This window comes from Saccopteryx bilineata, chromosome 2 (genome assembly GCF_036850765.1).
Source record: "Saccopteryx bilineata isolate mSacBil1 chromosome 2, mSacBil1_pri_phased_curated, whole genome shotgun sequence".
Classification (NCBI taxonomy): Eukaryota; Metazoa; Chordata; class Mammalia; order Chiroptera; family Emballonuridae; genus Saccopteryx; species Saccopteryx bilineata.
Genome location: NC_089491.1, coordinates 133693350 through 133709537, shown reverse-complemented (window position 1 = coordinate 133709537; position 16188 = coordinate 133693350). Strand labels below are relative to the sequence as shown.

The window sequence follows — 16188 nt, the reverse complement described above, 5'->3', positions numbered from 1 at the left end:
CACGACCTACCATCTAAAATGTAATTCTTGGCTCTGGCTAGCTGGCTCAGTGGTAGAGCGTTGGCCCCACGTGTGAATGTCCTGGGTTCGATTCCCAGCCAGGGTACATAGGAGAAGCACCCACCTGCTTCTCCACCCACCCACCCCACTTCTCTCTCTATTCTCCTCCTGCAGCCATGGCTTAATTGGAGCGAGTTGGCCCTGGGTGCTGAGGATAGCTCCATGGCCTATGCCTCAGGTGCTAAGAAGAGCTCGGTTGCTGAGCAAGGGAGCAACATCCCAGATGGGTAGAGCATCACCTCTTATTGGGCTTGCCAGGTAGATCCCGGCTGGGGCACATGCGGGAGTCTGTCTCTGCCTCCGCTTCTCTCACTGAATAAAAAAAAAAAAAAAAAAAAAGAGAAAAAAAGTGTAATTCTTCAGCATGATAATCAAGGTTCTCACAATCGGGCCCCAAATGACCATCTTATTTTTTATTTTATAGAGCCAGAGAGTCAGAGGAATAGACAGACAGGAATGGAGAGATGAGAAGCATCAATCATCAGTTTTTTGTTGCGACACCTTAGTTGTTCATTGATTGCTTTCTCATATGTGCCTTGACCGTGGGGCTACAGCAGACCAAGGAACCCCTTGCTCAAGCCAGCGACCTTGGGTCCAAGCTGGTGAGTTCTGCTCAAACCAGATGAGTCCGCGCTCAAGCTGGAGACCTCAGGGTCTCGAACCTGGGTCCTCCGCATCCCAGTCCGATGCTCTATCCACTGCGCCACCGCCTGGTCATGCGTGTGCTTACTACTTGTTTTAACTTACATCACTAATTTCCAGTAAAGTTGAGCACCTTTTTATTGATTTATTATCCGTTAACATATTCATCCTCTAGGAACTGCCTGTTCGTATTCTTTGCTTCCCACCTCCCCCTCTTTTTTTCTTGCTATTGGTTATCTCTGTTGTTTTTTTAATTAGATATATTTTGGATACTATTATTTGTGGTTCTATGTGTTACAGGCTTGACTGAGATAATCTTTTGGAGCATTTTTATTAGGGGGTTGGTGGTGATAGTGCAAGAATCCCATCATCATGTACATGTATCTCCAGAGCAGTCCCATGAGTAACTGACCTGGGACCAATTATCATGTAATTTCCTACCTGGGAATAGGGTGTGGGTTGAGGTGTTTCTCAGACCACAGTCAGGTTCTCAAATTCACATGAAGTATAGGCCCAGAATTTAAGAAATCTCCCCCAAGTCTCTTGACCCTACAAGCCCAAGCATTTAAACTTCTTTGCTTTCTCCTTTTGCCAACTGGGTTAATTTTTGAGTTTTCTCCCTTTCACTTTGGATCCCAGCCTTAAGTGGAGGTCTGAGTTCCAGCTTCCTACATGGGGCCAGTTTTGTCTTGTGGTTGACATTCAAACCCAAATCCTTAAGTTATTTGCCCATCATTCCTCTAATCACTCTATCAGCTGTTTGTCTTTTTTTTTTTTTTTTTTAAGGTGAGAGGAGGAAAGATACTGAAGCAGACTCACACATGCACCTTGACTGGGATCTACCCAGCAACCCCATCTGGGGCCAATGCTCAAGTACCAAACTATTTTTAGTGCCTGAGACTGATGCCCTTGGACCAGCTGAGCTATCCCTAGTGCCCAGGGCCACACTCAAACCAATCAAGCTTCTGGCTGCAAAAGGGGAAAAGAGAGAAGGGGGAGAGAGAGAGAAGTAGATAGTCGTTTCTCCTGTGTGTCCTGACCAGAAATAGAACCCAAGACCTCCATACACCGGGCCAATGCCCTATCCACTAAGTCTTTTGCTCTAGCCTTCTTTTCCTTTGTGACCTTTCCTTGGAATCTCAGGTATGCATTACAACAAACAAACTAAAAGCACCTTTATCCACCATTTCTAGATGTTTGTTCTAGGTTTAGTACACATTAAGCCAGAACTCTCTCATATCTCTCACATCTCTTCTAAACATAATACCTTTCCATTCCTGTCTTCCAGGCCAAACTCTATTCATCTTTAATGGCCCAGTGCCACTTTCAAGTTTTCAACCATTTGGGGAAGAATATTTAGTATAGTTGCCATCACATTGTATTGCCCTTTTTTTCTTACTTGTGTATGAGCTCTTTTGCAGGTAGAAACCAGATGTTGTTCATCTTTGTGTCCCCAGCTTCTGCCACAGTGCCTACCATAAAGTAGGTCCTTAAATGTTGTTTTTTTGTATTTTTCTGAAGTGAGAAGTGGGGAGGCAGAGAGACAGACTCTTGCATGCACCCGACCAGGATCCACCTGGCATGCCCACCATGGGGCGATGCTCTGCCTATCTGGGCTGCTGCTCCGTGGCAACCAGAGTCATTCTAGCACCTGAGGCGGAGACCATGGAGCCATCCTCAGAGCCCGGGCCAACTTTGCTCCAATGGAGCCTTGGCTGTGGGATGGGGAGAGACAGAGAGAGAGGCAAGGAGGAAGGGTGGAGAAGTAGATGGGCACTTCCCCTGTGTGCCCTGGCCGGTAATCGAACCCAGGACCTCCACATGCTGGGCCAATGCTCTACCACTGAGCCAACTGGACCAGTCAGCGTCCTTAAATGTTTTATTAAACTAAAAATATCTCTCTACATGGATACTGGATTTAAAGTCTGAAGAACTTAGTTTAATATCAGCATTATATCACCCACTAGCTAAACTCATGATTATTTTTAGGATTGTGATAATATGAGAGTTTATGATACATAATGAGCAATCTATATATTTTTTAAAAACTAAAATTGCTGGGGTGATGTTCGTTAGTAACATTTTATTCAAGTATTTAATTCTATAATACATCATCTGTATATTACACTATGTTCTCACTACCCTGTTGGTGTTTTTTAAATAACTCCTAAAGAGTGGTCTCATTGTGGCAGAGTGAATTTTTCAAAGATGAATGCAATTGTCTCTCCCATTCTACATGTTCTTGTGTAATGACCTTGCCACTCCATCAAGAGGTAGAGTCTATCTCACCATCCCCTTGAATAGGTGCTCCTTGTGACTACTTTAATATAATGAAGTGCAAGTGATACGTGCCAGTTCTAAGTGACACATTTTTGTTTATTAAGATTTTATTGATTTTATTTTAGAGAGAGAAAGGAAGGGGGGTTGAAGGAGCAGGAGGCATTAACTAACAGTTACTACTCATATGTGCCTTGACCAGGCAAACCCAGGGTTTCAAAATGGTGACCTCAGTGTTCCAGGTTGACGCTTTATTATCCACGGTGTCACCACAGGTCAGGTTGATTAGATGAAAAACATTTTTTTTTTAAAAATGAGAGGAGGGGAGATAGACTCCCACATGACCCTCAACAGGGATAGACCTGGGAGCCCCCATCTGGGGCCAATGTTTGAATCAACCGAGCTATTCTCAGTCCCCGGGACTGATGCTTCAATCAATCGAGTCACTGGCTGCGAGAGGGGGAAAGAGTGAGAGTGGGAGAGGGAGGGGAAGAAAAGCAGATGGTCACTTCCCATGTGTGTCCTGACCGGGGATTGAACCTGGGTCATCCACAGGCCGGGAGGACACTATCCACTGAGCCAACCAGGCCAGGGCCTGGATGACACTTTTTTAAAAAAAAGATTTAAATTTATTCATTTGAGAGAGAAAGAGAGGTGGGGGAGAGGAGCAGGAAGCATCAACTCATAGTTTGCTTCCTGTATGTGCCTTGACTGGGCAAGCCAAGGGAATTAAACTGACGACCTCAGCGTTCCAGATTGACACTTGATCCACTGCACCACCACAAGTAAGGTTAGCCTGACCAGGCGGTGGCGCAGTGGATAGAGCATCGGACTGGGATGTGAAAGACCCAGGTTCAAAACCCCGAGGTCGCCAGCGAGGTCTCATCTGGTTTGAGCAAAAGTTCACCAGCTTGAGCCCAATGTCTCTGGCTCGAGCAAGGGATTACTCAGTCTGCTGAAGGCCCGCAGTTAAGGCACGTATGAGAGGGCAATCAATAAACAATTGAGGTGTTGCAGTGCACAAAGAAAAACTAATGATTGATGCTTCTCATCTCTCTGTTTCCTGTCTGTCTGTCCCTGTCTATCCCTCTCTCTGACTCTCTCCCTGTCTCGGTTAAAAAAAAAAAAAAAGAAAAAAAGAAAAAATCCAAACTCCCCCCCCCCCAAAAAAAAAAAAAAAAACAACAAGTAAGGCTAGACGACACTTAAATCACTTATTCTGCTTCCTGCCTCTTGGAACACAACCACTTGTGCAAAGCTCAAGACATGGAGAGGTCATGTGCAGGGACCTTCGTTGACAGCCCTGATTAAATTCCTAGGGTATGGCCAGCACTAACTTCTAGCCAGGCCAGTAAGTCATCTTAGACTTCCAACCATTTGAGTCTTCAAATGACTTTATCCCCAGCTGCCATCTGACTCCAAGCACATGAGCTGTCACCAGCTGAGCTCAGTCAACCAACCAAACCATGAAAAATAATAAATTAAGTCACTGTATTTTAGGGTAGTTACGTAGTAATAGACACCTGTAATATAGTACTTCTTTGTGGAATATTACCTTACAGAAAAAAAAGTCTTTTCTTTTTTCAGCAAGGGAGACAGAGAAAGAGAGACATAGAGAGGGACAGATAGGGACAGACAGGAAAGGAGAGAGATGGGAAGTTACCTTGGGCTTCAAGCCAGTGATCTTTGGGCTCAAGATGGTGAGCCTGCACTCAAGCCAGATGAGCCCACACTCAAGCCGGCGATCTCAAAGTTTCAAACCTGGGACCTCTGCATGGGATGCTCTATCCACTATACCACCACCTGATCAGGTAGAAACGTTCTTAAATTCACTTTTTTTTTTTTTACGTTTTATTTTAGTACAGAGCGCGCATCCCGCCCGGCAAGGTTCCCTGGCCCCAAGGTAAGATGGAGGCCAGGGAAGTTGCTAAATTCACTTTTTGATGTATGTGAAAACATTTTCTAAGTTGTAAAGCACTACACAGACATTATTTTTTTCAGTAAAGTTAAACCCCCCTCCCCTTTTTTTTAGTGACAGAGAGAGAGTCAGAGAGAGGGATAGATAGGGGCAGACAGACAGGAATAGAGAGAGATGAGAAGCATCAATCATTAGTTTTTCGTTGCGACACCTTAAGTTGTTCATTGATTGCTTTCTCATATGTGCCTTGACTGGGGGCTGCAGCAGACCGAGTAACCCCTTGCTTAAGCCAGCGACCTTGGGTTCAAGCTGGTGAGCTTTGCTCAAACCAGATGAGCCCGCGCTCAAACTGGCGACCTCGGGGTCTCGAACTTGGGTCCTATGCATCCCAGTCCAATGCTCTATCCACTGCACCACCGCCCGGTCAAGCAAAATCCTTTTATATTCAACAGAGAGGTAATACCTTGCTTCTCTTACAAATATTCCTAATTCTTTGGTAGGGATGATGTGAGTCTGCATCTAACCTGTTCTCCATCAATTTGTGTCCTTCCTCTCAGGCATGGAGACTTCCCAGGCCATCTATATAACTAGCCTATCAATGTCTTCCTGCCACAGTTATACTATTATTTTCTAGTATTCAAACCCTTTAATACACTCTCTATCACCCTCTATACGTATACAGTTCTTTCTCAGAACAAGACTCTGGTCCTGTAATTCAGTGGTCCCCAACCTTTTTTGGGCCACGGACCGGTTTAATGTCAAAAAATATTTTCACGGACCAGCCCTTAGGGTGGGACGGATAAATATATCACGTGACCAAGACAAGCGTCAAGAGTGAGTCTTAGACGGATGTAACAGAGGGAATCTGGTCATTTTTAAAAAATAAAACATCATTCAGACTTAAATATAAATAAAACAGAAATAATGTAAGTTATTTATTCTTTCTCTGCGGACCGGTACCAAATGGCCCACAGACCGATACCGGTCCGTGGCCCAGGGGTTGGGGACCACTGCTGTAATTGACCCTCATACCAATTCACTCATCCAAGGCCAACTCTAATCAGTCTATGCCTCTGGCTACATGTTTCTTCAACATCTATTCTTCCTCATTATGAAGTCTTGGGAAGTGGCAGAATATAGTGATTAAGAATAGATACTGAGGCCCTGGCTGGTTAGCTCAGTTAAGAGTGTCGTTCTGAAACAACAAGTTCGCAAGTTCAATCCCCGGTCAGGACACACACATACACAGGAAGCAACCAGTGAATGCATGACTGAGTGGAAAAACAAATGGATGCTTCCTTCCCCCTCCCCTCTCTCTTCCTCTCTCTCTGTCTAAAAAGCAACAAAAATTAAGTCCTGGCCAAATAGGTCAAGTTGTACTGGAGCACGGAGGTTACCAGTTTGATTCTCTGGTAAGGGCACATACAGGAGCAACTCCACGTTCCTGTCTTTCTCTCCCTGCCTCTCTCTCTAGGGGGTAGGGGGTAGGAGGGGAGAATAGAGACACTGGGTTGGGTTTGACTCTTTTTTTTTTGTATTTTTTCTGAAGCTGGAAACGGGGAGAGACAGTCAGACAGACTCCCGCATGCGCCCGACCGGGATCCACCCGGCACGCCCACCAGGGGCGATGCTCTGCCCCTCCGGGGGGTCGCTCTGCCTCAACCAGAGCCACTTCAGCGCCTGGGGCAGAGGCCAAGGAGCCATCCCCAGCGCCCGGGCCATCTTTGCTCCAATGGAGCCTTGGCTGCGGGAGGGGAAGAGAGAGACAGAGAGGAAGGAGGGGGCGGGGGTGGAGAAGCAAATGGGCGCTTCTCCTATGTGTCCTGGCCGGAAATCGAACCCGGGTCCCCCGCACGCCAGGCCGACGCTCTACCGCTGAGCCAAGGGTTTGACTCTTTACTAGCTGTTTGACCTTAAGCAAATTAACCTCTTTTTGCTTCATTTCTATATGTTAAGTGCTTTATACAGTCCTGGCATATAATAAAAGCTCTGTGTTAAATATTATTATTAGAACACTTAGTTGCATCTTTTGTTGGATTAACTGGGCCAACTAATCCAGCCTGTATTTACAAAGCAGTTGTTTAAATTTCAGAAGGCAAAATACATATCTGACTTTCAAAAGCATTTCATTCATATTTTATAATTACTAGTCTATCTAACAATATGGCAAGTTGAAGAACAAAGTGTAAGACCTTAGTCTGTTAGTCTTACTGACTAGCTCTGACTACATAGTTTTTTGGACTTAATTTTTCCCAAGCCCCATAGTAAGTCTTTTTAGAATCCAGCTAGTCAGTAAGGTAAGTTTAGTAGGGATAATATCCCTATATTGTAAGTGAATATCAAGTGATTCTTAGAATAGTAACCTATTTCTTTCCATTTGCATCCATCTCCCCAATAATGTAATACTCTGTATATCTTAATGTACACAGAGCACCTGGAAATTTTTTGATAATATAAATATTCACTAAATAGGAAATTATTCTGAGACATGAATATTAATATTGGTAATTTTGCCAAGACCTCAACTAGAGAAAAATCTGGACTAGGAAGACAGTTTTTGCCTGACCAGGCAGTGGCACAGTGGACAGAACGTCAGCTATCACAGAAGACTCAGGTTTGAAACCCCGAGGTTGCTGGCTTGACCGCGGGCTCACCAGCCTAAGTGTGAGGTCACTGGCTTGAGTCCAAAGATTGCTAGTTTGAAGCCCAAGGTTGCTGGCTTAAGCAAGGGGTCACTAGCTCAGCTGGAGCCCTCGGTCAAGGCACATATGAGAAAGCAATCAATGAACAACTAAGGTGCTACAATGAAGAACTGATATGACTCATCTATCTCCTTTCCTGTCTGTCTGTCCCTCTCTCTCGCTGAAAGGAAAAAACAAATAAAAGACTGTTTCTCCCAGAGAAAATAGAAGTAAAATAGAAAACTTCAGCTCAGACTCTTTGATCATGATCTTAAATGTTAACTGGCAGTATCTATATTCAATAAAATAGAAAATACAGGTCTCTAAAGGTGTCTTAGCTCTTCAACCAAAGTCTTTGTTGGGTTGGTGATATACATACTTTTATCTGTTCAGTATTTCTTCTTGTGACCACTATACATGTTTATTTTTTCCTTAAAACATAAAGCCTGAAATATAGACACTCTCTTCCCAGCATGCACAGAAAGGAAAAATTTGGTGTCCAATGGCTTCTAGAATCAGACCTGAAAAAAAACTCTTAACTAATTAGCTTATGGGTTCAAGGAACTGGGAATAGAGTCACTAAAGAGTTTGAGATAGCAGAGGAGGGTTGAAGCACTTTTAATCACAGAAGAGTAAACAATAGTATAAACTGTTAACAGCTCATCCAGTGGTGGTGTCCTCCTCCAGCACTCAGCTCACCCTTGCCCACCTCCCACTCCCTGCGTACCACTGAGTAAAGAGCAGGGTATCAGCAGCTGTCCCTGTCACTACCAGGTAGTAGGAAGGGGATCTAGCTAGGGGTCAAAGCAATCCTGACCATTCATCCATGGTTGTCTGTTTTTACACAACTTCATGTGAAATATTCCAAAAAAAGAACAGTGCAGAGACCTGTAGCTGAACTTGGCTTCTCCATTCAGATGGCCAGACCCTCAAGAGCCATAGGCAACAAGGGAGGGACAGTCCAGGGCCAGCATAATTCAAAATGCAGCCAAATCTGGGATTGAGGTGGGTTCAAAGGGGACCAGGCAAATTCTAGTGGTCCCAGTTCAGAACTGTGCCCGAACCCAGACAATGAAACTCATGCATGTGCACAAATGTGTGCACACGCACGCACGCACATGTGTGCATACAAACACACACACTCACACACACACACAGCAAATAATATTACTGAAAGAACCTGGAGGCTATTAAATACAAAATGGCAGAGTTTTTTTAAAAAAGTGAAAAATATGTGCTTCTTTGATTCTCCTGAGTGCCCTGCAGACCCCTGGTCACAGGAGTGTGGGTGTGAGGAGGCCCAAGAGGAGTAGGTTGCCAGTGGCCCTACAAGTCCATGTATGTTGAAGTCCCCATACCAACCATCTTACTCTTCAGCCCAGTAGCTGCCTCCCATGTGACCATTCACCCGATTGGCACCATTGCTTGAGCTGCTGCCACAGGGGCTTTTTGTGTTGGTGGCCACATCGTCTTCCTCTGAGCTGCTTTCCACATCACTGCGATCATCCTTAGACACCTAAAGTGGGATGGGGCCAAAGGCAGGAAAGGTGAGGACAGAACTTTTCCAAAAACATAAAACAGACAAAGTCCACAGAGCCCATGTCTGGGCACTGTTTCCAATTTGGTCTACTTTCTGGTGGCACCTAACTCAAAATATTACCTGGACCATGGCTACTGTTGTGAATATCCTTTGCCTGCTTCCTGAGTTTCTCTCTCATCATCCCTGTTTTAGTTCTCTATGGAATAAGTAGTTACTTTGGTTGAGGGGTGTACCTTTCAGGACCAGCCTACAAGAGTAGAAATCATTCACTGAGTCTGAGTCCTGATTTAGGTTTGAGGGACACTCCAGACTCCCTTTTTCCCCTTCCATCTCAAAAAATAGAAAAGGCCAACATAACTAATGTGAATGGCTGTCATTATTGCGTCTGTCTTGTGGTGGTTGTGGCCACTGCAATTATTCACATTGGTTGTCCTAAGTTTTGCTCTATCTCCAAAGCTGATCCATGTGGGCCTTTTTTTTTGTCCTTACTTTTTTTACCTGGGTCCTTTTCAGTATTTCTATTCTTTCTGGGCTCAAATGTCAGTATCCTGACATGTTTATCTAATCTTCTTCCTTTTCCAAGTAGCAAGATCATTTCTCTTGTGCAACTTTGGCATCCCCAAGATGCACATGCTACAAAGTGGAGTAGCAGTCAGAAAGAAGGGCCCCAGTCCCAATCGTGCTGTGAATCTTCACTGCTTAATCTTAGCTTTTTTGTTTTATATTTTCAAATGAAGAGTTTGGCTTAGAGTGCTGTTTTCTAATCTAAATTATCCTACATATCAAAGGATTTCAAATTCTCTACAATGGACCATAAAAGTAAAAGAGAAAAACCCAATAAGACCTATGCCAGACTTCTGACCTCCAGAAGTGAAGGATAATAAATGTGTGCTGTTTTTAAAATATATAAATAACGGAGAGAAGGGGGGGGTGAGAAGGAAAAATAACTACACTTGTTGTTTCCAAGAAGTAGGGCATTTGCTTTGGTTAGCTCTAACATTCTAAGGTTTATAATAGCAGCTGGCCTCTGAAACCCGGATAAGGAATTGATTTCCTAATCTTTAGTAAATTTCTACCAGAGAGCACAGTGTGCCTAGATTTGAGGGGAAAAGAGGCTCAAAAATGAGGGTGGGGTGGGGAAAGGAAAGAAAAATAGAAAGGAAAAGGAGTAGACTCCGTTCTTGCCTCCATTTAGGAAAAATCATGCAAATTAAGCTCTAGTCAACAATGGTCCCACAAGATCAAAAGAGGGGCATGCTTTTCAGACCACACAGGAATAGAAAGGAAAGTAGGAAGGAAGAGAAACACATTCAGACAGACATGCTTCACTGAATACTAAAAGTAAAGATACACTTACATGCAAGAGATGAAACTGTCCAGGTCCTGCCAGGAATAGAAAAAAGGAAGGAGGTGCCTGACCTGTGGTGGCGCAGTGGATAGAGCATCAACCTGGAATGCTGAGGCTGCCGGCTTGAAACCCTGGGCTTGCCCAGTCAAGGCACATATGAAAAACAACTACTATGTGTTGATGCTGCCCACTCCTCCCCCCACCTCCTTTCTCTAAAATCAACAAACAAAAATCTTTATTTTAAAAAAAAAAAAAGCCTGGCCTGAGGGCTTGCCTGGTCAACTCACATACAACAAGCAATCAATAAACTAAAGTGAAGCAACTACAGGTATATATGAGTTGATGCTTCTTGCTCCCTCAACCCCTCCTTTCTGTGAAATCAATAAATATAAAAATAAAAATAAATGAAGGAGGTGAGAAAAGAGTAGAGAGTATAGAGTCTGGGTCTAATCCTTCCTGGAAAAGTCACCTGCTCAGGAAAGAAGCAGAGGAGAAAACATGTCCAATAGATACAGCAGTATGCATAGGCACACTGAGCAAGTTCTGTAACCAGTCACAGTCATAAGGAACAGACATAAGAGCTCATCTATGCCCGGGTAACATTCCATTCCTTTGTCTTAGAATCAGTGACCTCTAATAGAGCATCTCCCCATTGGGATTCTGTATTACTGAAGGCTGAATCCCCAGCCAAATTCTGACTGCTTCAGAAATTGGATTCACTTATGAATTTTATCATATTTAATGATAAAATAGTTAATTTTATTTAAACATCTTTCTTTGTGCTTTTGGGCATAAAATGGGTATATGCCTAAATACCCATCTCACTTAGGATCCTTGCCTCATACAACAGTGGGGTGAGGCCAGTTCTTAGTCCCTTATATAATATAAACCGTATCTTGAACATAACAGTGTAGTTATCTTGGGGTGGCCTGTGAACCACCACCACTCCCTAGGCAATCTCTACTTTTACAGTTTTTAATTTTGGAGCTCTGAATATGCTTTCCTTTGAAAAAAGACTCCCAGCTATAAAATGAAAATATGAAATCCACTGAGGTAGACAGATAGATAGGTAAGGGATAGGAAATGGCTAAGGCCATCTCTAAAACTTAATCCTGTTCATTATTTAACAACAATCATTCCTAAGGGACAGGAAGAAGGAAGATCCTTCCTCTTACACCTAAGTCATGTCCTAAAACGCTAAACACTGATACTTACAGAAAAGGTGAAAACTTGCCCTGGCCAGATAGCTTGGCTGATTAGAGCATTGTACCAAAGCATAGAGGTCACCAGTTCAAACCCCAGTTAGGACACATACAGGAACAGATTGATGTTCCTGTCTCTCTTTTCCTTTTGTCTCTTGCTAAAATCAATCAATAATTTTTTATTTTTTTTTAAGAAAAGATGAAAACTCTGGATTTCTAGACTTTTTGGTGGGTCTGCTTATGTAGATGGAGCTTACCAGACTAAGTCAAAAGAGGAGGTCTACTGAGTAGTACCTATCCTCTAACTAGTCCCAAAGAAAAAAGCCAACTTTTATCCTCACCTTTCCTCGGATCAAAGCTTTGAAAGCAATTCGTGCAATCAGGTAGGACCAGATGACATGCAGAACCTGTAGGACCAGGAGAAGGCCATTGAAGAGCCACCAGGAGGGATAGGGCCCGATCATCTCCCAACTCTCAAAGAGGGTCGTGTTCAGAATCCTAGAAGAGGGAGACCAGTGGTCAGATTCCAGAGTCCAAGTCAGGCAGATAAGGATGAAGCCAAGTTCCCTGGGAAGCAGAACCCATGTGCATTCTCCCCATTCTTTCTCAGTTGAAGTTCCATGAATATTTATCCACAATGAGAAAAGAATAAAGAAAGGGAGCCTAGGAAGTTTTAGGACAGGGGAAGATATATAAATCTTAGGAACTGATAGATTAAGTCCTATTATTAATCACTTCAAAAATGTAGTTTCGGCCCTGGCCGGTTGGCTCAGTGGTAGAGCATCGGCCTGGCATGCAGAAGTCCCGGGTTCGATTCCCGGCCAGGGCACACAGGAGAAGCACCCATCTGCTTCTCCACCCCTCCCCCTCTTCTTCCTCTCTGTCTCTCTCTTCCCCTCCCACAGCGAGGCTCCATTGGAGCAAAGATGGCCCGGGCGCTGGGGATGGCTCCTTGGCCTCTGCCCCAGGCGCTGAAGTGGCTCTGGTCGCAACAGAGCAACGCCCCGGAGGGGCAGAGCATCGCCCCCTGGTGGGCAGAGCGTCGCCCCCTGGTGGGCGTGCCGGGTGGATCCCGGTCGGGCACATGCGGGAATCTGTCTGACTGTCTCTCCCCGTTTCCAGCTTCAGAAAAATACAAAAAAAAAAAAAGTAGTTTCACAAAACTAAGAGAGCAATTTTAACTGTGATCCTAGGACTTACACCCTCAGGCACATATCAAATAGCTGGTAGATGATTCCCTCAGATTAAGCACAATCTCCAACCCACAGAGTCACTGACTGAACTATAAAGTAGTGAGTATAGAAGTGAGAGGTGTGTATGTGTGTGTATGTGCTTTGGTCAGAGTGGTGGAGAGGGTATAGAGCAGGAAAACAAGTAAGAGGAGCCTGAGAATTTTGTAATCAGCACAAAAGAAAGCAAAGGAATTACTTGGGCATAAAGTGAGGACTGATCCTCAGAGATGAGTCAGGAAAGCCACAGCCAAGTGAGTTGGATGCTCTGAGTCTGGGTCACGCCTCACTAGAAATATTATGCAAGGGAACTGAGCTCCTGTGAGGGCCCATAAAGGTCAGGTTTGGTCAAAGAAAAAGCAGGGCTCCATAGCCTGAACACTTACCAGAATGGATAGATTCCTAGACGAGTGAACATAAAAACCACACTGAAGATCACAAAAAGGGTGTCACAGAGACGCTGATACTTGGCATAATTGGCCAGCTTGGCTGCCTGGAGAAAGGAAGATAAGAAGATGAGGAGAAGATTGTTCTCAGGAAGAAAAGGAGAGAAAGTGAAGAATAATGAGGAAAGGGGTTGGGGGTCTTACCTCTAGCAAGAAGTCTGAGGCATCATGTAGACACATGACCAGAGTTCCTACCCGAACCATGTTATTGATATATGAGAAGGTGATGAGTCCAATGGTGGCCAAGTGATGCACAAACATGATCAGGAAGTCCTAGGAAAAAATGGAAATAGAAGAAGCAGGTATAGGCAATGCCATAGAGATGCTAGCCAACTCAACGCTCTGCATTGTTCTCTAAGAATCTTACCCACTCTTAGAAGTTCCATTTTGTTTAAACTCTACATTAGGAAGTTGCCTAGCATTTGACCCAAACTCTCTCCATTAGTAACTGACCCATAATCTATGTTAATATAGCTCAAAGCAGTTAGAGGTCTAACTTCTTCTTGGATTCTAATGCCAAGATTAGACCTGGAGAAATCTCCAAATACCTGAGTTATTAGATATAGCTAATAAATACTTTTCAGTCCAGTGAAAGATAGAGGGTGAGAGAAGGCAGGTGAATTTGGGTCAGAGAGACAAGAATGAAAAGTCTTCATTTTCCATACCGACAGATACAATGATATAGTCTAGTTCTTGAGTTGGGGATGGGCTCACAAGTATAAGTTCTTCAAATTTTCATTTTCTTTTTCCAAGTGAGGAGGGGAGATAGACAGACTCCCGCATGCACCCTGACTGGGATCCACTTGGCAACTTCCGTCTGGGGCAAATGCTCTGCCCATCTTGGGCCATGCTTACAACCGAGCTATTTTTAGCACCTGAGGTGGAGGCTCCATGGAGCCATCCTCAGTGCCTGGGGCTGACCAATAGAGCTATGGCTGGGGATGGAGGGGGAAAGAGGGATAGAGAGAGAGGGAGAAAAGAGAGAGAGAGAGAGAGGGAGAAGAGAGAGAGAGAGGGAGAGGGAGGGAGAGAGAGAAAAAGAGAGGGGGAGAGAGAGAAGGGGCGGTGGAGGGGTGGGGAAGCAGATGGTCGCTTCTCTTGTGTGCCCTGACTAGGAATCGAACCCGGGAATTCTGCATGCTGGGCCGACACTCTACCACTGAGTCAACCAGCCAGGACCTTCTACTTTTCAAACCTACATATATATATTACAAACCTTTTATATTTGTGTCATGTATTAAAATAAAATTTTAGTAAGGGGACCTGTGTCTCCTGAGCATAGAAGAGTGAAAGGCATCTGAATTGAGTATCAGAATAGTTTCAGTACATTCTCATAAATGCTAACTTTGGTTTTCCTCACCAAAGATAACCACACATTAGTAACAGATAAGGATTAGAGCTGCTGGAACTACATTACATCAGGTGGACAATAATAAGTGAAGATTCTGTTATATATATATTTTTTGTGGGGACAGAGACAGAGAGGGGCAGATAGGGACAGACAGGCAGGCAGGGAGAGAAATGGGAAGCATCAGTTCTTCATTGCAGCTCCTTAGTCTCCTTTGTTGTTCAGTGATTGCTTTCTCATATGTGCCTTGACTAGGGGGCTATTGCAGAGCAAGTGACCCCCTGCTCAAGTCAGCAACCTTGGGCTTAAGCCAGCGAGCTTGAGCTTCAAGCCAGAGAACTTATGTGCTTAAGCTGGTAAGCCTGCACTCAAGCTGAGAAGCCTGTGCTCAAGCCAGCAACCTCGGGGTTTTGAACCTGGGTCCTCTGCGTCCCAGTCTGACGATCCACTGCGCCACCCTCTGGTCAGGCTCTATTATAAAAATTTTAAGTTATTTCCAACTGTCACTATGCGGGCAAGTCAATTTCTCTGAATCTTTGTTTCCTAAACAATATAAAGAAAAAGGTAAACAAAATCACCTAAATCTCATTCTAGTTAAAATTCTTTAAGTGGAATCATCAAGAAGGGAAAGCAAAGAGCCCTGGCCAGTTGGCTCAGTGGTATAGCATCCGCTCAGTGTGTTAAAGTCCCAGGTTTGATTCTCAGCCAGGGCACACAGGAGAAGTGCCTATCTGCTTCTCCACCCTTCCCCTTTTCCTTTGTCTCTAACTCTCTCTTCTCCTCCCGCAGCCAAGGCTCCATTGGAGCAAAGTTGGCCCAGGCGCTGAGGATGGCTCCATGGCCTCTGCCTCAGGAGCTAGAATGGCTCCGGTTGCAGCAGAGCATCACCCCTTGGTGGACATTCTGGGTAGATCCCGGTCAGATGCATGCGGGAGTCTGACTGCCTGCCTGTCTTCCCCCACTTCTACACTTCAGAAAAAAAAAAAAACCCAAAAAAAAAGAAAAAAAACGAAGAGAAAGCAGAGAGAGAACAAGGATCCCTCATGCCAAGCAAAGGCCAGATTTAGCCTTTATGGATTCAGGCTTGTCCTGGATCATGCCTTGCTATCCATGTTCTAATTTCCTGACCTTTATACATGTAAGAACTTCGGAGAAAAAGAAAGAAAAGTGTGGGGGATAGGCTGAAGGCTGACAAAGTCCTCACAGTCCTCCCCCATATTCCTTGCTAAAGGCAGTCTATATTCCCTTCCTCTTACCCTTTTGTTAGAGGAACTACTAGTTAAGATGTTATGCATAACTTTGTGTAGGAGACTTCCTTGCTAAAGTTCACGGGAATACCCAAGCGGCAAGCTGCTTTGTTCTCTGCATCTTAGAATAAAGTTGTTTGTTGAGTGTCTGGGCCTTTGGTAGGTCATCAGCCTGCCTGCAAGGACTACCCAATCCCATTATTTTTCTCTCTGTGTTTATTTCTTAATCTTCCACCATTCTCACTCAGGA

General features: G+C 44.3%; 1 protein-coding gene and 1 non-coding gene across 4 annotated transcripts in view; one reads left to right on the top strand and one right to left on the bottom strand.

Annotated features, from left to right (window-relative positions):
• Positions 1-30: 30 nt before the first annotated feature.
• Positions 31-106, top strand: TRNAV-CAC (transfer RNA valine (anticodon CAC)). The gene has a single exon. It is a non-coding gene; the product is annotated as a tRNA-Val (tRNA).
• Positions 107-8180: 8074 nt separating this feature from the next.
• CERS5 (ceramide synthase 5) overlaps positions 8181-16188 on the bottom strand; it is a 39222-nt gene continuing 31214 nt past the window's right edge. Inside the window, exons 7-11 of one of the 3 annotated variants that reach the window (XM_066257873.1) lie at positions 13488-13616; positions 13284-13390; positions 12010-12166; positions 10476-10537; positions 8181-9094 (exon numbers count right to left, since the gene is read on the bottom strand). In XM_066257873.1, coding sequence (XP_066113970.1) covers positions 8983-9094; positions 10476-10537; positions 12010-12166; positions 13284-13390; positions 13488-13616 — 567 coding nt within the window. In that variant the 3' untranslated portion in view covers positions 8181-8982. The remainder of the gene's footprint in view (positions 9095-10475; positions 10538-12009; positions 12167-13283; positions 13391-13487; positions 13617-16188) is intronic. The other 2 variants (XM_066257875.1, XM_066257874.1) reach the window with 2 other exon arrangements.